This window comes from the organism of the source record quoted next, unplaced genomic scaffold (assembly GCF_019419815.1).
Source record: "Pyrus x bretschneideri cultivar Hongxiangsu unplaced genomic scaffold, Pyrus_bretschneideri_v1 Contig125, whole genome shotgun sequence".
NCBI classification, from domain to species: domain Eukaryota; kingdom Viridiplantae; phylum Streptophyta; class Magnoliopsida; order Rosales; family Rosaceae; genus Pyrus; species Pyrus x bretschneideri.
In genome coordinates this window covers 23737-47258 of record NW_025999419.1, presented here as the reverse complement: position 1 = coordinate 47258, position 23522 = coordinate 23737, and the positions used below count along the sequence as shown (strand labels likewise).

The window sequence follows — 23522 nt, the reverse complement described above, 5'->3', positions numbered from 1 at the left end:
TTTCCAATGTCCCACGCGCCGTCACGCGCAAGCATGTGCTTGGCACGATGATGGTAACCTAACGCCGTTAGGGAATATTCAGTTAAATAACAGAATATTCCGTTAAATATATATGATGTCGTTAGTAATATTCCGTCAAAGTTGACGGAATATTCCTCTTCTCCTTCCTTGGTTCGCCAGAGTCTAGCGCCGGTCACCTCTGCACTTGCCAGTTTCTGGAAAAACTTTGAACCTTAATATCTCACTCATTTCAACACCAAATTTCATGAAATTTGTACCAAAATGAAGCTCTCAATAAGGAGAACATGATCTTACCACTATGGAGTCCTAAAACATATGGAATTTGGCTGGAACCTCTATAGCTCAACAAACCCTGCAATTCGATAGACTTGAGTGTCCCGACGTCCAAAATCTTTCCAAAACTTCTCTATAATCTTCGTGAAGTTATTTTAAGACTCCCTAGAACTTAAAACTCTGTGAAACACCCTCGATCATGATAGAGTAACAGGACACCTTGACGAAACTCCCTGGTTCTCGAGTTCTCGAGGTCCATATGCAAGTTCCTACTTTACTTTGTGACTACCCTGTTCCTAGAATCAGTGCCGACGAGTCAACTTCCTCAACTCTACATGATGCCGAATCTACTTGAGTATTTACACACTTAAAGGGAAGTGTTATAAACATTGTATTTAAGTGTGATTGTGTAAATACTAGATTAGATTTGATACTAGTTATTCTTCCCTAATGGAACTTGTATTCCTTGGTGGAGAAGGATTCTTCCCTCACTTATTACTATAAATAAAGGCATTGGTTAGGGGGAATAACACATCCTTGACACAACCCTACAACCACATCTCTCTTGCCTCTATCAGCTGTGCCCCCTTTCTCCCCTGTCAAATTAAAATCAGCCTCAACACTTCTATAATTGTAAAATGAGATGTAAATATAATTTTCGCATCTCAAAGTAACATCTCTCCAGTGTAAATGCTCTTGTGTCTCATATTAAAGATGCTATTAGAAAATTATTAGAACTTGAAATTGCCTTCAAAAGATTCTTGATCCAGTTAGTTATTAATGATGGATTACCACTTTGTTTGATTTGGAAAGAACAAGATATGGACAAGTTTACGGAAACTCTGGACACATTTACGGAAGTTTTTGTTTGGGTTGTGCTCGGCCCAAAGCTATGTCAACTACTATGGGTTGCTTGATAAATTCCGGGCCAGATAGTAGGGTCGGTCGAATCCTATCCTAAGAAGGAGTAATCCAGATAAACAAAAAGGGTCGAGGAAGTCCTGGTGTAACCAGGATTCCTGGCCAGCAAGGAATAAAGCCTCAGAAGAGGGGAAAGTTCAGAGTCCTAATGGGAGTAAGTTTGTTCGAAGTAAAGTTGGAACGGGACAAGGACTCCCAATCCAAATAGAGGCGCGATTCGGTCTCAAGGAATGGGTGCTATAAATACAAGAAATCATGCAACAAAAAAGGACCTTGAATTCAACATACAATTGCCCTGTGCAAAGCCTCTCAAATACCTTGAGATTTTTTCCTTTCCTTTTTCTGCCGACACACCTTTAGTTTGGATAAACAGCACTGTTGCCACAGAACCAGCCGATCGAGAAGCACCTTCAGTTTGGATAAATAGCACTGCGTCAAGGCCGACTGGTTACCTATCCAAGTCTCAGCCCAGAAGGGTTTTCAAATCCTTGTTGGCAGGGGTCATCTTTTAGCCTTCGCGGCGTAATAAGGTGCTACGAATTACGTTATTCGGCGTACTGGATGCCGAGTGATTTCATGATTGGATACTCACAATTGAGTTTCAGAGTTCGGCATTCTGACGGCTGAACTACATTCACCATCAAGACATACATCACATTCGAGTACTTGTGTCCGTATAGTTTAGTGTCGATTCGACGTGCCTATACTCTTATGAATATAATCACAGTGACCGAATCAGGCGCCTATGATTTGTAAACTTCGCAGAACTAGTGGCCTTGTCTTCAGGCCCAAGAACCTAGAGACCGAGAGTGTTCCTTACTCGGTCGTAGTCGCAAGATAAAGAAGTCAACAACGCGCTCAACGCGACCTCAATAAATTTTACTCCTCGACCGAGCTCGGCCGACGAGTTGGCACGCCCCGCATTCAACCGAATGACGTAGTTAGCTTATTAGTTACTCGGCCTGCGCGCCACGTAGGTTTTGTAATTTTTAGAGTCAACATTTTGGCACGCCCGGTGGGACCATTGTGCTAGACCTTCGGAGTTCATGACCATTGAGACACGGTCTGTAAAGAAGAAAACAATCATGGGAAAGTCAACAGTTGTCTTACCAGTGCAAGGCCTTGGGTAGGATTTGCACCCAGCGAAAAATTCGATCATTGTTGCGCCGCCTGAGGCCACAAGTGCGACACGTCGGGAGAATGAAATCTATCTCGGCAGACAACCTCGCAACTCAGAAGTCCCTAACCAAACAGCAGGCATGTTCGTTGAAGGAATAGTGGAAGATTGCGACGACGATGGTGGGGAGGGTTATGATCCACCAACTAGGTTGTTTCTTCGGAGACGACTTGATGAACAGTACGACAGGTCGAGCAGTCGATTGGTCAAAAGATGAATGATTTACTAGACGCAATACGAAGTAACAACGACACACAGACCATGATGCTTGAACTATTGGTTAGTAAAGCGTTTGAAGATGGCCAGGTTGGCCAACCTCGGCAGCTTTCTAGGAATGTTCTAGTACAAGCGGAGAAAGGGTCCGCCAGGCCACAACCAATCAACTTAGAGAAAAGAGGTGAACCAGGCAATAGATCCGACAGACCAAGCTAGGGAGAAGAAGCCGCTTCCATAAACATGACCAAGGTCCAGAGAATGATCGACTCGGCCCTAAAGAAGGGACCGAAGTTTCCAAAATTCATCCATCCATACCCGGCTTATGTAGAGAGGTTTGAATACCCGCGAGGTTTCAAGATCCTTGATTTCAGTCTTTTCGTCGGAGAATCGTCTTTATCCTCATTAGAACATGTGGCTCGGTTCATGGCGCAGTGTGGAGACGTCAATAGCGACTTCTACAAATTACGGCTGTTTAATTTTTCACTGACAGGCTCAGCTTTCACTTGGTACATTAATCTCCCACCAAACTCCGTACACAGTTGGGAAGAATTAGTCGAGAAATTCCATGAACAATTCTATCGGCCGGGGATGGAAATGTCTGTATCATCGTTGGCCAGGATGGCTCAAGCGTCCGACGAATCTCGAATGGAATACCTAACAAGGTTTAAGTCGGCCAGGAATTGGTGCCGAGTACCTCTCCCCGAAGTGGAATTCATCAGGATTGCCCTCAACGGATTGGACGTGGAATACAAAAAGAAGTTTCTAGGGGCAAATATTTGAGATATGTACGAACTTGCTCAACACGTTGAGCAGTATGATTATTTGCTCCGAGAAGAAAAGATATCAAAGTCACCATCCTGGGGAACGTTGTATAAGAATCCCACGGTTAGCTATGCATTGGCCGAAAGCGAGGATCCTCAGTATGCTAGTGTGGACGCGGCCGAGATAGTAATAGATAAACCTTATGTCTGTAAGGCATTAGCTAAAGTTAGTTCCAAAGACACCAAGACCCGTTCGGCTACTGAGGAAATGAGTAAAACATCAAAAGTATACACTTTCGATATCACCAAAGCCGATGCAATTTTCGATCAATTATTGGAGGCAAAAATCATCAAACTTTGACCGGGGCACAATATCCCTAAGGTCGACGAATTGAAGGGCAAGATATACTGCAAGTATCATAATTCTAATAAGCACGCAACCAATAATTGTGTTGTATTCCGAGACACGATTCAAAGTAGGATCGAGAAAGGAAAGTTAAAATTCCCGGAGGAACAGATGGCAGTCGACGTCAATCGTTTCCCCTCAACAACAATTGGAATAGTGGAGGCCCATCTCCCTAAAAACAAAGGAAAAGGGAAGGCCGATTACTACCAGGTGCAGCATGTCCGTAAGAAGAATGGCCAACCACAACTGAAGATTGATTTGTTTTCAAATACACCACCAACGGAACGCTCGGGGCCAACCATCGATGAGCCGATGACGAGGTCGAGTTCCGAGGAAACTCATGAATCAATGGTTTTATGCAACCATTGTAAAACACCAGTCGAACCTAGGAAGAAGACATCTTCGACACCAACTTTAGGTCCACCATCTACGACCTCTACAACATCACTAAGGGGATTTGGTAATGGTCCACGACGCCAAGTGTTTGAGAGACTCGGCCCACAGGTATGACCAAAAGACCAGGCCCCGGTCAAGCGACGTCTTAACTTTGACGTACCTTTCTATAACAAGGATTATTATTAGCGCAATGCCAGCAGTTCGGGCTCACCAGCCGATTGAAAAACGTTCAAACCGCCCAGGACACCGGATCAACGCTGGTACAGTTACAACTTTTCGACTGGCGTATATACGGCATTGTCTAAATCTCAAAAACGTCGTCGCCAACGGATAGATTGCATGGCTCGACGGCGAGAAGCCCATGCCAACCCTGCCAATCGGTGGCAACCAAAAGAGGCCGTGGAAAGCATTAGTGAACGGCCAACCCCGACTATCATGACCGAGTTACTCGAAAGAAAAAAAGTAGCGACTCCCGACTTTGAGACCACCATTGAAAAGTCTGAGAAACGTATCAAGCTTCTTCTCCGGCCTGGGGAGACGAGAGCTCGTCTCGAACATTTTAGACAAGAGGCCGAAAGGAAACTTTCTTCGTTACCACTGCTCGAACCATTCATCAAAATACGACGTAATCTACACCCCCTTTCCTCGGTGACTCCTTAGAGTACATGCGGGAGTTTCATAAGAAATATTCCGCCAATGACTTGTACGGACTACCCAAGGCATGTCAGGAAGCCCTCGACCTAGCATTAACTTGCCCTGATGTCGAGCAAATTATTCAGAAAACTTCCGACCCAGCAATAAAAGCTAGATTCCAACATATATGGGAGGCTCGGGTCCTTGGTTTTGAGGTCGATCCCTACACGGATATTGACGTCGCCGAATTACCCTTTTCTCTCGAAGACCTTCAGTATTTGCGATATCATTTTGAAGTTTTCTCGACTGTATCTCTCTTCGGCCTCACAGCCGACGAGGAAAAAAGGGTAGCGCGTTTGGACGCGTATCTGGACACGAGGAACGCCTGTATCGCCTATGAAGAACGAGCCCGTAGAGTACAGGACCAAAATAAATCTTCGGCAGTAAACATGGTCGAGGAAAACAGCTAGAATAAGCTAGACTCGATCAACACGCCTCGGATGCCGGTTCACACCGAGGCACTTCAAAGTTCGATTGAGGATGTTCCGCTGACTGATACCATGGTACTTCTGCGAAAAACGACAACCATGATCCAATGGGTCCCTTGGTCCTCGAACATATGGAGATCAGTATGGTCCACGTCCTACCAGCTGAGTTCCAACCAAGTACCTATCAGTCAAATTTCTTGGACGGGGACGTAGTTGTTGAAGAAGCAACACAAGTAGATTTCGTCGCAAACGACGACGATAGGGAAGTCCGAAACGAGGACAACCTTAAGGCAGCTTTGGCCGAATTATTCCCCCGTTCCCCCTCGGTTAATCTCCAACATCTAAAGCCGTTATACGTCACGACTCATATCGAAGGATTTCCCATTTCTAAAGTATTTGTCGACTGTGGAGCCACAGTCAACATTATGCTGATGTCCTTCATGAAAGCCTTACGCTGTTCTGATAACGAGCTCATCCCGTCAGGTATAACTATGAGCAGCTTCATCGGCGACAAGTCTCAAACCAAATGAGTGCTCCCGTTGGAAGTCAGCATTGCCGGTCGTCACCACATGACGGCATTTTTTATAATTGACTCCAAGACCGACTATAACGCATTACTCGGTGATAGGAGCATATTTATGCGACTTAGTTTGCTTGTTTTCGTACATTTATTTTATTAGTTCTTAGTTATTTTAGTTCTTTAAGCTTCTTTTGTGTGTTTTTAGGTTCATATGGCTAAGGAAGCAAAAAGATGCATTTTGAGGCTATTTGGAGCATTTTTGGGCATGGATTGGATAGCTTAATCATGGAGCAAAGAGGATGGACGAATTTGAAGGCCTTGTATGCACTTTGGACATAAAACAAAGGGTCTAGCCCAATCAAACAATCCATCAAAGCCATGCAAAATCTCTAGCCCAATCAAACAATCCATCAAAGCCATGCAAAACCACCATTCACACACACATGCATCCTGAAACTTCTTTGCCGTGCCTTCCCCTTAGATTTTCAACATTTCACTTCATCATTACACCACATTCTCCCTCTTTAATCCACATGCATTCATCATCATTCACTCTAGTTTTAATTCACATGCAAACACATGCATTTCCAACACCAAACAACCCTAAGCCGTACCTAACCATTCATTTCCAGCTTTCCCCCCTAACATTTCCAGCTTTTCTTCATCATTGCAGCCACCATTCACTCTTCATTTCACATGCATTCATCACCAACCAACCTAGTTGTCACTCACATGCATTCCTTTCAATAAATCAGCCAACACATGCACCCATCACCCAAAAACAACTCCTTGCCGTGCACATGCATTCCCCTTGTGCAAATTCCAGCTTTCCACCCACTTTGCTAGCTGTTTTTCACATGCATTGCAGCCACATTCTCACCCATCCTCTACCTATAAATAAGCATCCATTGCAGCCACAAAACATCATTCAATTCACTCTCCATTCTCATTACCACAACACAACACAAACACTCCCCCTTTGTGCCGTGCATCCTCATCCATTTCTGCACCATTTTCTCCTCCATTGCATCCATTTCCATAACTCCCCACTACATTCCACACTTCCATCCCTCCAAAACACTATCCTTAGACCTTGTGCTACAACAAAGAGGAGGAGAAGAGTGCCTAAACGTTCATACAATTCAAGTTTGAGTTGTTGGAATTTTTAGGTGTTGCTTTTCCTCGATTTCAATGTTTAATTTCGATTCTCTTTGTCTTGTACGTATGAGGAACTAAACCCCCCCTTGGCTAGGGGGGGATTCGATATACATGTTTATGCTTGCAATATGATTTGATTACTTCCAATTGCGTTTCATAAGTTGTGGATTCAATTTGTTTAACTATTTGATTGATAACCTATTTATGTATGTTTATTGAGAGTGCACGCTTAATTTTCATGCATGAATATGACGCTAGAATATAAGTAAGTTTCACCTAATAGTTATGAACTTATATTCACAGGCAGTGGAGGTTGCTTATAAACAATCGCGTTAAGTAAATTCTTGGCATAAGTTTCATGCAATTCATAGTAACGAATGCCTCGTCAACACTTATGGTTTTCAAAGAACTTAATGATTCTTGCTTGTATCTTTATTATGCAATTCATGTAGGGAACTTGTGGGGAATGCTTTGGGTTATCGTATGCAATCATCCAATTCATTAACTTAAGGAAAACTTGACGGTTAATTTAAGCGGACCTAATTAACCCGGGGTGTTGAGAATTCATGGTTTATTGAAAAGCAATTAGAGATCAGTTTGTGTGCAAGTATAACATGTGTGGAGATGAACCCCTTAGCTAGCTTCCCATCCATTCAATTCCATCAAAGTCATATTTACAATTTGTTTTCTTTACAATCTATCCATTTTAGTTTAAATTCGTCCAAAACCAATCCCCCCATATTTTGTTTAATCTTAGTCATTAGAAATCAATTTAGTTTGTGTTTTTACGTTTTTGAGTCAAATCCAAGTGATTAACAATCCCTCCTAATCCCCGGTCCAGAACGATCCCTACTTACATTCTTCACTACAATTGACAAAAAGAGGGTTTAATTTGTGTGCGTATAATTCTCGCATCACTCGGCCGCGATTGGATCCACCAAACCAGTTGCATTCCTTCATCACTATACCAAGTCCTAATTTTTTGGGATGGCAAATCGGTCGTAGTGCACCTAGCCGATAATCAGCCATTTGAAACCAACATGATTCAGGCTCGCTATTATGATGATCACGTCGGCTATATCACCCTCCAAGGTTTTAACGAGGGTGGGCGGCCGACGAGAATTTTAGTACAGAAAGTTATTGAGGTAGGTGCCGAGACTGTCCAACAGGATTCGACGAGACTTGGCTTGGCAGATTTACTCACCAATGCCGATGATTGATGCCACCAAGCAAGAAAGGCGTCAGGCTACGGTTTCATAAAAAATGGAACATCTGCTGGCCCATTGGTACGCTATTGCCAAGCAACCAAATTCCGACATCAACTTAATCGAATTTTTGGCCGAAGCGAATAACGGCCCCGTTCTATCTTTTGATAAAGTTCCGACCACAGCGGCCGAACTCGAAGACAATCGGCCCCAGGTTAAGGATCCACTGGAGGAAATCAATGTGGGCACAACCGATAATCCTTGAACATTGTTTATCAGCGCGTTACTACCACCGTCTATGAAGGCCGAACTCTGTAAATTACTCCAGGAGTTTAGAGATTGCTTCGCGTGGAACTATCATGAAATGCCAGGCCTCGATCGAAACCTTGTAGAACATGAGCTACGCATCAAGGACGGGTGTAAGCCTTTTCGCCAACCCCCACGCTGGTTTTCGATCGAAGTACAACTTGGCATCAAGGATGAATTAGTTCGGCTTCTAAAAGGCGGGTTTATTAGGACCGCTCAGTACGTCGAATGGTTGGCCAATATCGTCCTGGTGTTAAAGAAAAATGGAGCCCTTCGCATTTGCATCGATTTTCGTAATCTAAATCTGGCCACTCCCAAGGATGAATACACAATGCCCATCTCAGACTTGCTAATTGATGCTGCAACTAATCATGAATTGCTATCTTTCATGGACGCCCATGCCGGTTACAACCAGATTTTTATCACTGAGGCCGACGTCCACAAGACGGCTTTCCGCTGCCCTGGGGCACTCGGTACTTACGAATGGGTAGTCATGCCTTTCGGCCTGAAGAATGCTGGGGCCACATACCAACGAGCCATGAATACGATATTCCACGACTTAATCGGTACAATCGTCGAAGTTTATATCGACGATGTCGTGGTAAAAGTGGGTATATAGCACATGGCATTATATATGCCAGCATAGGTTCAATGTTGAAAACCTTCCAATATAACTGGAAATAATTTCTCATTCACCACGCGCAGTTGAGGTAGAGCAGGCAGAGATCAACGACTACTCAAGGTACCCCTACCCATAGGAAAAGTCTAATACCTTATTCTTATCATAAATACATTTCTAATCAGAGAATACCTCTTTCAAGTAAGTAACCCTAATTCCATTTATTTAGGATATTTACCAAATTACTCCAAGATATTTATTTACACAAATATCTTAGGAATATTCCCATCTAAATTCCACTCTAGGCCCAGCCACTCCTAAACCCTAGAGGGCCAGCCCATGCTCCTCTCCTCTCCTATAAATACCCACTTTATCTCTAAAATTCAGAAGATTTTTTACTATCCACAAACATCTAAACACATTCTTTTCACATACTCCGTGTCCACCATACTAATGATTTAATTAAGGTAATTCACATTATTCTGATACGAAAGCTTCCAGTTTTCAACTCTTCGTACTGAAGATTTTTCATCTAACTTTCGTACTTGAACATATTTAATAAAATGTGTCACATCTGTTATGTTAAATCCAATGAACAGGCGGCATTATTTAGTGTACTAAGTTGTTAACTTTGTATAAATAGCTAGCTAAAACAGTTGTATCAGTTAATCATCAATCAATAAATCAAGAGCTTTCATCTCTCCCTCTCATTCTCTCTGTCTCTCTCTCTGTCTCTCTCTCTATCAACTGTTTTGTACCAATCTTTCATGTTTTGCTATAATTAAGATGGCATCAGAGCCAAGTTCTATTATAAAAAAAAAAAAAAAAAAAAAAGAATATTTTACCATGAAATCAATTAGTAATATGGAGAGTAACTCAATGTACTTATAAGCACATAGAAGGTCTCGCTTCTTACTAGAGTATTGATTTCTTTACTACTTCCATACATTCAATAGTTTGTTCGCAAGTTATCTATTAACCGAGACGTGGCAAAACAATATCTTTAGTTAATCACAATTAATAACAAATAAAATAAAATAACAAACAATAATCTTTACCTTTTGTATTAAAACTGAGTAAACATATCTTAATACATGAAGAAATTTGCATAAACTAATCGCTCCTAATTGGATATATGGGCATACTTATACTAGGTAGCTATTGCATTTTGTCAGTAGGGCTAATTTTGGTTGATGTATTTATAAAAAGACTAGTAAATCCAATTTCTCAAAAATAATATTTCATGGGACTGATTTGATTATAATAAAACAAAGCGTAAATTACATTTTACTCTTTCAAGTTTGGGTGTAATTGAAGCCTCATACAATATCTTTAAAATATTTTAATTGCATACATTCTTATTATTTTTTTTTTAATTTTATACAACCGTTAAAAAATATGATAAATTAATAATTAAGTAATGATGTGGTAACAATGAATTCTATAAGATGATTGCCAACTTGTGTCACACGGCTAAACAACTAATAAAAATATCTGGCCAATATATAAATGCTGTCGGCCCAACTAATAGACCGACCGTCTACTTTGTCTTGTGTTCCCATTTCGGTCACATTCTTAGTCTTTACTTAATAGTTCTATGTGTTAATAATTTTGGTTATTATGACCATGGCTGACCTCATTGGAGTGACGCATGATTTGGAAGCTTGATGTAATTGGCTCGCTTGTATCTTTTCCTAACTATTCTTTACCAGTTGTAGCCTGGTCCATAGGAATAGTTTATGTGTACATATGTGTGTGTGTGTATTTTTTTTTTTTTTAAAAAAAATCTCGACGGTATGAGAAAATTTTTATTGATAACGAAAAAGGAAGTAAATTAGTCAAGGGGACGTAAACCTTATCCCACATATTCAAGAAAAAGGAGAAACTAAAAATGAAAAAGAACAGGAGACATAAACCTTATCCTTTTAGAAACAAAATAACAAAGGATACAAGGAAAAGAGGGGGAGGGACATGAAACCTAACCCGTCCAATGCCAAATCCAAAAGGTCTAAACCTGCAAAACAAGTTGAACAACAACACGAGGTTAGGAAAAAAAAGTGAGACAAACCTGTATGTCGAGATGTACATTAATTTGAGAAGCAGAAGTTAGGCAAATCAACATAGTTGGAAAATAAAGCAGTAAGAACCACCAACGTAGGAGAATCGTGCCATACCAAAGTTAGAGAAAATAAGCCCATGTTAGCAAATTTATCTGCGACAACATTTCCTTTACAATATATATATATATATATATATATATATGAGACGTAGAAAGTCATCTTCGAAATACAGCCCAAAACTTATAGACCTTTGTGTATGAAGAGGCTAAGGAGGATCAAAATTGGTTGACTAGAGAGCAGAAATAATATTGTAAGAGTCACTTTCCAACCAGAGATAATGCCAGCTCTGCCGTATAGTTTATATGTCAAATAACTGAATGAGCAATTGTCGACTTTCATAAAGAACATGGGTAGGTGTGGAGTATATTTGTAAGAGCGTTTTCCGGCCAAGACAGCCATTTTTGAGCTTTTTTTTCGGGCAAACCACGGTGATTTAGCTGACGAGAAAGGTACCATTCTATTCGTCTCATCGAGAAGTATGATTTTCTTTTTGAATCACTCAATTTTGTTGAGTTATGAAGAAGTTATGAACGTTTAAAGTTTACCTAGTTTCCAGTGAGTTTTTCAGTTTTCCCATGGACCAGTCACCTTTCAGGCTATTTTCCAGCCATCTCCGGCAACCATTGGGCTTCCAAATAGGTATAATCTTGTTCTACACTTTCCTATCTTCATTTTGATATATTATGGGTTGAATTTGGTTGAGAAACGATTGAGTTACAAAGCTTTGAAAATTACCTAAACTTTCGGCCAAGAGCTCCAGAACACTTAACAGAGTTTTTCACGGAATGACCAAAATAATGAATAGTGGACAATCCCGGGGACCATTTCTATTGATTTTCAATCTCAGAGACCAAAGTGAGGTGTTATACAAATCTCAGGAACCATTTGGTTAAAAAGCCTTCTTTTAAACAAGTGGCTTATAGTATGACGAGGAATGAAATTTGTGACATGGTGAACTCAAAACACTAGATGTTTTAAGCGTTGAATTTCGTTTCTATCATTTGTGATTTATATGAAATGAAATTTGGCATTTTCAATTGGAGATGTTTTTTTTGTTTACATGGATACAGCTACGCAGCGCATTATTTCACTCCAATTTTAATGATAAGGGTGGGTACGTCGCATATATAATGGGCATTATATATGCTAGCATGAGTTCAATTTTGAAAACCTTTCAATATCACTGGAAATAAAATAAAATAAAAAAGCACAAGAAAGAAACGAAATTAAACCAAAATTAAGAATAAACTATCTGATCTTCTTTTCTTTTCTTCTTCTTCTTTTTTTTTTTTTTTTTTTTTTTTTTTTTTTTGGTGTTTCTATGAATCATTGTGATGACGATCTATTTGATCAACCAGAATCATTAGACTGCCAGATTAATCAAATAACTCATCTCTTCACAAGCTTTCTACCATTCTCTCAGTCCGACTGAGGATATAGATCTATAGCTCTCACGATTGAAAATTGTATAAAAGGTTTTATAAATTCACCATGGTTCACAATTGATACTAGGCCGCCCCAGAAAACTAACAGAACCTATCTTCTTTGCGTAAGTTTTGTATAATGACCCGGAAAGAATAAATAAAAGGGAAGGCATATCTTCGTTTATAGTTTTATATTGATAAAATTTGACAACTAAAAAAGAATAATGTGAATTACCTTAATTAAATCATTAGTGGGGTGGACACGTAGTATGTGAATATAGAGAAAAACAAGACCTGAGATTCTGAACCATTTATCATGCGCTAAGAGAAATATTAATTAATTAAAGACCAAGAACAATAAGTTGTTGTCATTTAGTACTATGGTTTAGTAGTATTCCTCTTTACCTGTAAATGAGAGATTTTAGGTTCGATTCTCGCAAAAGGAAAATTTGAACCACATTATTATTGATCTATTGTGAGACTAGCTCATCATCCCCCTCTTAATAGTATATCGTTTGTGAGACAATACTTTCATTGCTCTAATAACTCACCCCCTCATTAACGGATCAGAAACGTTAAATGAAAATACTTGTACGATCGAAACCTTTTAATTTATTAATTTTCATTTAAAGATCATGCCTATAACAATTCATTCGAATCAGAAATCATTAGAGATATTTTTAAATGAAGATAAATAAATTGCAACAGTCATATATTATGTTCGCAAATGGTAAATATGTGAATTACACCCAATGGAGGTGCAACAAAAATTATGGTAGCTGACCACTCGTAGCAATTTTCTTCTTCTATAAATAGGAGATAGCTGGTTTGGAGGTGGGAGCAACCAAAGAAAAACACACGAGAGATCGAATTAAGAGAGAAGAGAGAAAAAGATCGTCTTAGTTAACATGGCATCACTACTGCCAAGATATTTTGCGCTGAAATCAAACAACAACAGAAAATGCTTGCGCTACATAGATCAAGTTGTGGAAAATCTTCGTGGAGTTCTCCAATTTTCCGAAGAGGATTTTAATAGCCCGTATGCAAGGTTCGAAATGGAGACAGCGAACAATGGTGACGGAAGTTACGTGCACATTAAATCCCGGTGGAACAACAAATACTTGAGAAGAGCAGACGACCAACACTGGTGGATTGTAGCCGGGGCTGACGAACCAGAGGAAAACGAAAACCTTTGGTCCTGCACATTGTTCAAGCCAGTGGCTGTCCATGCGCACAACAACGTAGTCCTCCTTCGATTACAACATGTGGAACTTGGGCACTATGTAAAGTTATTCAGTGCAAACGCCTTCCGTTCATGCCTCTTCGCACACCAACCGAACCCGGACCACCAAATGATGGATGCGTACACAGTCATTGACTTGGTACCAGTCGGAATACCTAACCATTTTGTGCTGAAATCAAACAACAATGACAGATACTTGCGCTACAAACTTGATGAAGATATTATCAATCGTGAAATTCTTCAATTCACGGCAGTGGAGCCTACGAATCCGGACACAAAGTTCCAAATAGAGCTGGCAAACAGTAGGGAGAACCAAGATAATCATTACGTTCATGTCAAATGCTCCCACAACAATAAGTACTTTAGAAGGTTGGACCAAAACAACCTATTGATCCTGGCTGCAGCTGACCAGCGAGACGAGGACAAAAGAAGATGGTCTTGCACATTGTTCAAGCCTGAGCTTGTTGGGCAAGCAGACAAAGATAACAATAATGTGCTCTGCCGACTGCAACACGTGCAAAGCAGTCTGTATACAAGGCCATTCATTGAAAGCAGATTAGAACTACGCCTGAACCAATTAAGTCCTGATCTCCAAGAACTGGATGTCTACACAGCCAGTCCTGTGCAAGAACCGACTAGCCTTCCATGATCATCATGATCTGATGTTTGTGGGTAGTGTCTCTGGAAACCCTCACGAGACTTCACTCGTCCCATCAGGGTCACCTATGGGTTTAAAAGGCTTGTTGTATGTGCTCAATGCAATCGAGTTCCCTGCGAAAGTGGCATTGGTTTTCATCACTAGTTTCTGTTATTTTCATTTTTAAGTATTTAAGTTTCACTGTAATGCGTGTGTGTTAAACCAATAAACACAGATCCGAAATGTTCTTTGTGTAGTTGTGGGTTGAATAAAAGTTGTGCTTGTTGGGAATTCTTGATTTTAAATGCCGTACTTATGACTTGAATTCCGTATTTAGTAATTTTAAGTACTAAATAAACTAATCAGGACATCTAGGAGGAACTACAAACTTGCTACTCTCTTCTAAATAAGTGAGAAGAGAAGATGAGTACCCTTCATTAACTTATGAGTTTTATCAGATGGAGTATTTCATTGCAATCTATTTTCATACATCTTAAATTAAACGACATGACAGCCCTCCAAAAAGCTGGAACCAATTCGTTGTGTGCAGTGGGTGTGGCATGAATTCTTTTTTAGTTGTAAAATTTCATCAATATAAAACTATAAACGAAGATATGCCTTCCCTTTTATTTATTCTTTTCGAGTCATTATACAAAACTTACGCAAAGAAGATAGCAATGTTCTGTTAGTTTTCTGGGGCGGCCTAGTATCAATTGTGAACCAAGCTGAATTTTATAAAACTTTTTATTACAATTTTCAATCGTGAAAGCTATAGATCTATATCCTAAGTCGGACTGAGAGAATGGTATAAAGCTTGTGAAGGGATGAGTTATTTGATTAATCTGGCAGTCTTATGATTCTGGTTGATCAAATAGATCATCATCACAATGATTCATAGAAACACAAAAAAATAAAGAAAAGAAAAGAAAAGAAGATCAGATAGTTTATTCCTAATTTCGGTTTAATTTCGTTTCTTTCTTGTGCTTTTTTATTTTATTTTATTTCCAGTTATATTGGAAGGTTTTCATAATTGAACCTATGCTAGTATATATAATGCCCATTATATATGCTACATACCCACTCTTACCATTATAATCGGAGTGAAATAATACGCTACGTAGATATATCCACGTAAACAAAAACAAATCTCCAGTTGAAAACATCTAGTTTTTTGAGTTCACAATGTCACAAATTTCATTCCTCATCATAGTTATAAGCCAATTGTTTAAAAAAAAATTCTTACCAAAATACTCCACACCTATCCATGTTCTTTATGAAAGTTGACAATTGCTATTCAGTTGTTGGACTTATACACTATTCGGCAGAGTAGGCATTATCTCTGGTTGGAAAGTGACTGTTATAGTGCTATTTCTGCTCTTTAATCAACTAATTTTGATCCTCCTTGGTGTTGGAGAGAGTTGACCTTTGTAATTAGTGTAGTTGTCTGTTTGGGTCCTTGTAATCAGGATGTGATTAGGGTAGATATTATTTTATGTTTCTTCCCATGTAAATCAATCTTGTACATATATATGTCCCTCCTTGGTGAGAAGAATAGTATTACAGAATTAAAACCCCAAGATAAGTCCTAACTAGCATGGTATCCGAGCGGAGATCCTAGGATTTCTACTTTGCCTATTCCCTCAAGCAAATTTGGCCTTCCCATGGAGAACCTACCATCACTCCACGGTGAAATCAACCCCATCCTACCCCTATCCTAAACACTACCATGAATCCTACTCCATCTTTACCACAAGTTGTTACACAAATTGTTCATCATGATTCTTCTACGGCTTCGATTGGCATCAAACTCAATGGTGCCAATTATGCAGTTTGGTCTCAAATTGTTGAGATGTTTGTTGCTAGCAAAGACAAGTTGGGCTACTTGTTTGGGAGTAATCCCAAATCCTCTACTAATGATTCGGCCTTCACCAAATGGCATATAGAGAACACCATCGTGAAGGTTTGGCTCATCAATTCTATAGAACCCAATTTAATTGGGTATTTTCTTCGACTACCGACGATGAAAGAAATGTAGGACGCGATTGCTCGCACATATTATGACAGCTCCAATATACCTGCAAAGCCTCTCGCATAAGGCAAGACGGATGACCAGTGGAGACATACTATAGTGATCTTCAATCTTTGTGGCAAGAGATTGATTATCGTCAACCTAATCAGATGAAATGCGGTATTGATATTGAAATTTATAATAAAATTGTAAAAACGGATCGTGCGTATGCTTTGCTTGCAGGATTGGATGACATGTTTGATAAAATTCGTAGTGATATTCTATGAATTGAGCCCCTCAATTTCGTCAAACAAACCTTTGCCTATGTTCTCCAGAAAGCAATGAGACATGTTGTTATGAACATTAGAGGACAGCTGCCAAGTGGGACAACAATGGTGGCTCAGTTTGCAACACAAGTCGTGGCTCCACCTCATCCCCACACCCTCAAGAAGCTGCTTGCACAGGGCCCAGGACTGCAGCGCCAAGCTACTGCCTTGAGTCCAGCACATGGCTCGCTTTTTGTTGATAAGACGACCTCACGACCCACCGTGGGCCCTTGCCTTCTTTGTCCCAAACCACTAGTCCCGGTTGCTGGTTGTACTTACTACGACAATGAGAGGCACGGTCGCAATAATTGTTTTCAGTTGCATGCTATCTGGAATGGTGGGAACCATTGAAGCTTCAGAAACAATGGGAATGAGATGAGCAAGCCAAGCTTGGGGAAGCCAATCTTGTGACCTTAGTGTCCCAACTATCTTTGATATCTCGAGATGATCCTCCTCCTATTTTGAGTTCTTCTGATATGTCTCCAAAGTCCTCAGGTAACTGTGGTTATGCTTTTAATATGAATAGTGATGATACTCAATTCAGTTGGATCATTAACTCTGGTGTTACAGACCATATGACTTATGACCCCTTTGATTTAGCATGTGATGTTGTTCCACTTCGATGTAATATTATCAATGCTAATGGTGTCACCTCATCGATGACTGGTGCTAGCACTATACGCCTCACGCCTACCCTCTCTTTGCCTCATACACTACTCGTACCTTCACTAAAGCATAAATTAATGTCTCCTGGCCAAGCTACTGAGCAATTGAATTGTTTTGTACTAATGTATCCGAAGTTTTATCTTATTCATGATATTCTTAGCAAGGAGATAATTGGTCGTGGTACTAAAAGGGGGGATCCCTATTTTGTGGATGATGTTAGTACAGGCCGAGTCAATCTTGCCCAAGGAGCCATTGATCATAAGCAGCGTCAGATATGGTTATGGCTTCACCATTTGGGTCATTCGTTTTTCAGTTATTTACAACATATGTTTCCAAATTTATTTGTTGGTTGTTCTGTTTCAGACTTTAAATGTGACACTTGCGTACTTGCAAAGAGTCACCGTGTTTCTTATCCGTTGAATTCTAATAAAATTATTACTCCTTTTGGCCTTGTTCATTTGGATGTTTGGGGACCATCTTCGATTACCACTTTATCTAGTATTAGGTGGTTTGAGACTTTCATATACGATTGCACACGGATGACATTGTTATACATTCTTCAGCATAAAAGTGATTTGTTTTTGGCTTTTAAGACATTCCACACCATGGTTCAGACATAATTTTCTACTAAAATCCGAATTTTGCATTTTGATAATGGCGGTGAATATGTTAATAATGATTTTACACATTATTTGTCTAATCACGGAATCCTCCATGAAACTACTTGTCGTCAGACTCCCCAACAAAATTGGGTGGCTAAGAACAAAAATCGCCATCTATTAGAAACGGCTCGATCTCTATTGATTGGGGCGCATGTTCCCCGCTCATCTTGGGATGTTGCTTTTCAGACTACAATCTATCTTATCAACCGAATGCCATCCAAAGTCTTGGACATTCTTATGCCTTTATAAGTTCTTGCTACATTCGAGCATCTACCATCTGTTTTGGTGCTTCCACCTTGGGTAAGATGTGTTGCATTTGTTCATCTTCATAAAAATCAACAAATGAAACTTGACCCGTGTACTCTCCATTGTATTTTTAAGGGTTACGAACTACATCATAAATGGTATTGTTGCTACCACCCCTCTTCGCGACGAATGTATGCTACCATGGATGTCATGTTTTCCGAGTCCGAGATGTACTACTCTTTGGCTTTTTCCAACCCTACTCTTCAGGGGAAGACACCGAATGATGAGCAGGATTGGACCATGGCTGCTACCACTGATCTTCTGTTGCTACTAGTAGCCGGGCCAATAGAGGTTGCGTTGCCAGCTCAGCCAACAGTAGCAGCGTCCTTGCCACTAGTAGCAACAGTACCAGCGGCAGGCATGGCAATGCAGTCACTATCCACAGCAACAATGTTGCCACTTGTCGATTTTGAGACTTCTACTGACCTCCAAATATAGTACCACCAGATGGCCATACTCGTGAGAATATTCCTAAGGTAAGCTTTACTATCCCTGTTGATGTAATGTTCCAAATTATCAGTTACCTTTCAGGCACAACTGAGGAAAACCACCTAATCGATATTCAGCGAAAACAATGAAAGGCTCTAAATATCCCATTGCCAACTATATGTCATCACATAAATTATTTGAACCCGGCAAAGCTTTTGTACAACAAATATCCAATGATAGCACACAAAGTTCATTGAAGCAGGCACTATTTGACCATCGATGGACCGAGGCAATGTAGGAAGAAATGGATGCACTTCAGAAAAATCAAACATGGGATTTAGTTGCACCATCCCAAGGAAAGAAGAGAGTTGGATGTAGATGGGTATACACCATCAAGTACAAAGTCGGTGGGTCCATGGAGAGATACAAAGCATGATTGGTGGCCATGGGATACATTCAGAAGTATGGTGTTGACTATACAGAAACATTTGCCCCAGTAGTGAAGATTAATACGGTAAGAGTGTTACTTTCTTTGGCGGCTAACTTAGATTGGCCATTATAGCAGCTAGATGTGAAAAATGTTTTCTTACATGGCAATCTTAAGGAAGAAGTGTATGTGCATATTCCACCGGTTTCACAACCTGGAGTGGTGTGCAAGTTGAATAAGGCATTGTATGGATTGAAACAATCACCTCGGGCATGGTTTGGTATGTTCTGGATAGATATGAGGAAGTATGGGTTCAGGCAGAGCAATTCCAATCATACGTTTTTCTTGAAATGTTGAATGGGTAAATTGACGGCACTCATTATCTATGTGGACAATATGATTGTTACAAGTGATGATAAAGAGGAAAACTCAAGGCTGAAAGATTATTTAGCAATCGAGTTCGAGATGAAAGATCTTGGTGGATTAAAATATTTATTAGGTATAGAAGTAGCTCGATCTAAACAGAGTATATTTCTATCTCAAAGAAAATATGTTCTGGACTTGTTACCGAAATCGGAATGCTTGATTGTAAGCTAGGTGACACCCCTATAGTCCAAAATCATCATCTGGCCATGCACCCTGATCAATTCCCCACTAATAGAGATTGTTAACAAAAGTTAGTTGGGAGGTTAATTCATTTCTCTCACACCAGGCCTGATATTGCATATGCAGTGAGTGTTATTAGTCAATTTATGCATTCCCCGAGTGACACTTATATAGGTGCGGTTGAACACATTCTACGATACCTAAAGTTCTCCCTGGGTAGAGGCATCATGTTTTCCAAGAATGGTCATTGCCGGATAGAAGGTTATACCGATGTAGATTGGGCATGGAATATTACTGATCAACTGTTCACATCTGGATACTTTACATTTCTATGAGGAAATTTAGTGACCTGGCGAAGTAAGAAACATAAAATGTCTCCTTTATCAAGTGCAGAGGTGGAGTATAGGGGTATGGCAAAAGGAGTATGTGAATTGTTATGGCTTTTCAGAGGTTACTCACAAAACTCGGGTGTCCTTCAATGTCGGCATCGGATTTGTTTTGTGATAACAAAGCAGCCATTGATATCTCACACAATCCGATCTAGCACGATCATACAAAACATGTAGAAGTTGACATACACTTCATTAAGGAAAAGTTGGATGGGAATATTATTCAATTCCCGTTCATAAAGTCAGAGGATCAATTAGCGGACATCTTAACTAAAACTGTTGCAAGTCAAGCGTTTTACAACTCTCTAGTCAAGTTAGGCATGAACGACATTTATGCACCAACTTGAGGAGTGTTGGAGAGAGTTGAGCTTTGTAATTTGTTTAGTTGCCTGTTTGGGTTCTTGTAATCAAGATGTCAATAGGGTAGACATTATTTTATGTTTCTTCCCTTGTAGGTAGGCATTATTTTATGTTTCTTCCCTTGTAAATCAATCTTGTACAATATATATTTCCCTTCTTGGTGAGAAGAATAATATTACAGAATTAAAACCCCAAGATAAGTCCTAATTAGCACTTGGCCTCTTCGCACACAAAGGTCTATGTGTTTGGACTGTATTATGAAGATGACTTTCTACGTCTCTCACACATATATATAATACACACACACACAGATATATATATATATAGATATATATAGTAAAGGAAATGTTGTCGCGCAGACAAATTTGCTAACATGGGCTTATTTTCTCCGACTTTGGTATGGCACGATTCTCCTCTGCCAACGGTTATTACTGCTTTATTTTCCAATTATGCTAGCTTGCCTGCCTTCCATTTCTCAAACTAATGTGCATCTCGGCATATAGGTTTGTCTCACTTTTTTGTTTTTTTTCCTAACCTCGTGGTGTTGTTCGACTTGTTTTGCAAGTTTAGACCCTTTGGGTTTGGCTTTGGAAGAGTTAGGTTTCATGTCACTCCCTCCTCTTTTCCTTGTATCTTTTGTTATTTCGTTTCTAGAAGGTTAAGATTTATGTCTCCTGTTCAGTTTCTCCTTTTTCTTGAATATGTGGGATAAGGTTTATGTCCCCCTGACTAAGTGTAGCTTCTTTTTTCACTATCAATAAAATTTCTCTCGTACCGTCGAGATTTTCTATAAAAAAAAATAAAAATACACACACACACACACACATATATACACACATAAACTATTCCTATAGACCAGGCTGCAACTGGAACGGAATAGTTTGGAAAGATATAAGCGAACAATTACATCAAGCTATTTTTACAAATCATGCGTCACTCCAATGAGGTCAGCCATGGTCATAATAACCAAAATTATTAACACATAGAACTATTAAGTAAAGACTAAGAATGTGACCGAAATGGGAACACAAGACAAAGTAGACGGTCGGTCTATTAGTTGCGCTGACAGCATTTATATCTTGGCCAGATATTTTTATTAGTTGTTTAGACGTGTGACACAAGTTGGCAGTCGCCTCAGTATAAATGTAGAACTCATTGTTATCACGTCATTACTTAATTACTAACTTAGCATATTTTTTAATGATTGTATGAAACTAAAATAAAATAATAAGAATGTATGCAATTGAAATGTTTTTAAGATATGGTATGAAGCTTATATTGCCCTTAAACTTGAGGAAGTAAATTGTAATTTACTCTTTGTTTTATTATAATAAAATTAGTCCCATGAAATATTATTTTGAGAAATTGGGCTTACTAGTCTTTTCGCAAATACACCAGCCAAAATTAGCCCTGCTCACAAAATGCAATCGCTACTTATTATAAGTACCCCATAAATCCAATAGGAATGTGATTAATCTATGCAAATTTCCATATCTATTAAGATATGTTTACTCGGTTTTAATACAACGGGCAAAGATGATGGTTTGTTTTCTTTATTTTTTTGTTATTAATTGTGATTAACTAATGATTATTGCTTTGACATGCCTTGGTTAATGGATGATTTGCATATAGATTAACGAATGTATGGAAGTGGTAAAGAAATCAATATTCTAAAGAGAAGAGAGACCTTGCGTGTGCCTATAAGTACATTGAGTTACACCTCATATTACTAATTTGTTTTATGGTAGAATCTCAAAATTTTTTTATGATAAAACTTGGCTCTGATACCATCTTAACTATATTGCAAAACTTGAAGGATTGATACTGATGAGTCAATATTTTACTATATATTTTACCTTAATCTTAATATTAATTTATTGATTATTTAGGTGAGATTTTAATAATTTAAATTATATTTCTAATGTAGGATATTTGACTTCCTCTTGAGCGTAAAGTAATCAAATAGACGAATTTTGAGTGATTCCAATTGGAGGAGGTTCGTGAGTCTTTCAAGATGATTGTATCAAAGTTTCAGATTTTTCTACTTAGCCGTTTGACCGTGGCAATGAAATAAAGGCCCAGCGCTCAGTTTTTTCAGATTGATGTTTCTAGATATTTTGGGTACTTTGGAGGTCAAGATGGTATATTTTGAGGAAGATTCCTTCTGAGGATTTGTAGGGGATGACTTAAGCTTTCAAAAGAGACATTTCGAGACTAAATCGGAGTTGATTTAGTCTTCAAAAGTCTGATTTTCTGCAAAATCTGAATTTTAGTTCAAATAGGAATCCTTTTATTTTCCGTTTTATTATTTTATTATGTTTCCTAGTTTTATTCTAAGACCTTTTCTAGGAAAGATTTTATTTTCTAGTAGTATAAATAAGGCTATTTAGCCATTAGCGGGGCAAGGATCAATTTGGAGAACTTAGCTAGCCTTTGACGATTTGTATTTTAAGGTGTTTTCTATCTTTTTTCTATTTCAATAAAATTCCTTTTGTTTTATGATTGTTAGTAACTAATTTCTGTTTGCTAGCGTAATGCCTTGAGCCTTAGTATGAACATGTAGTTTTTATTTAATTGCTTATGATATACATGCATACTTTGAATTATAAATCATTGTGTTTAAACTGTGATCTATATCTTAATGCTTAGCTACCATTAGGATGTTTAGATAAGTAATCGGATGCAATTCGGTCAAAATGCCACCTGAGGATTGAGTATTGCTTCTTGTGATTGATAGTTGTAAGTTCACCTAGGGCGAATGCCACGTCTTAGGGGTTGCATGGTTTTTCAAAGGGTTTTCACAAAGTGTAATGAGTCAT

The 23522-nt window shown here is 39.2% G+C and overlaps 1 protein-coding gene across 1 annotated transcript; it reads left to right on the top strand.

Annotated features, from left to right (window-relative positions):
• The first annotated feature begins 13552 nt into the window (after positions 1–13552).
• LOC103935239 lies at positions 13553–14536 on the top strand. The gene has a single exon (XM_009344999.2). It carries the CDS (start codon positions 13553–13555, stop codon positions 14534–14536), a length of 984 nt encoding a protein of 327 aa, XP_009343274.2.
• The last annotated feature ends 8986 nt before the right edge of the window (positions 14537–23522 follow it).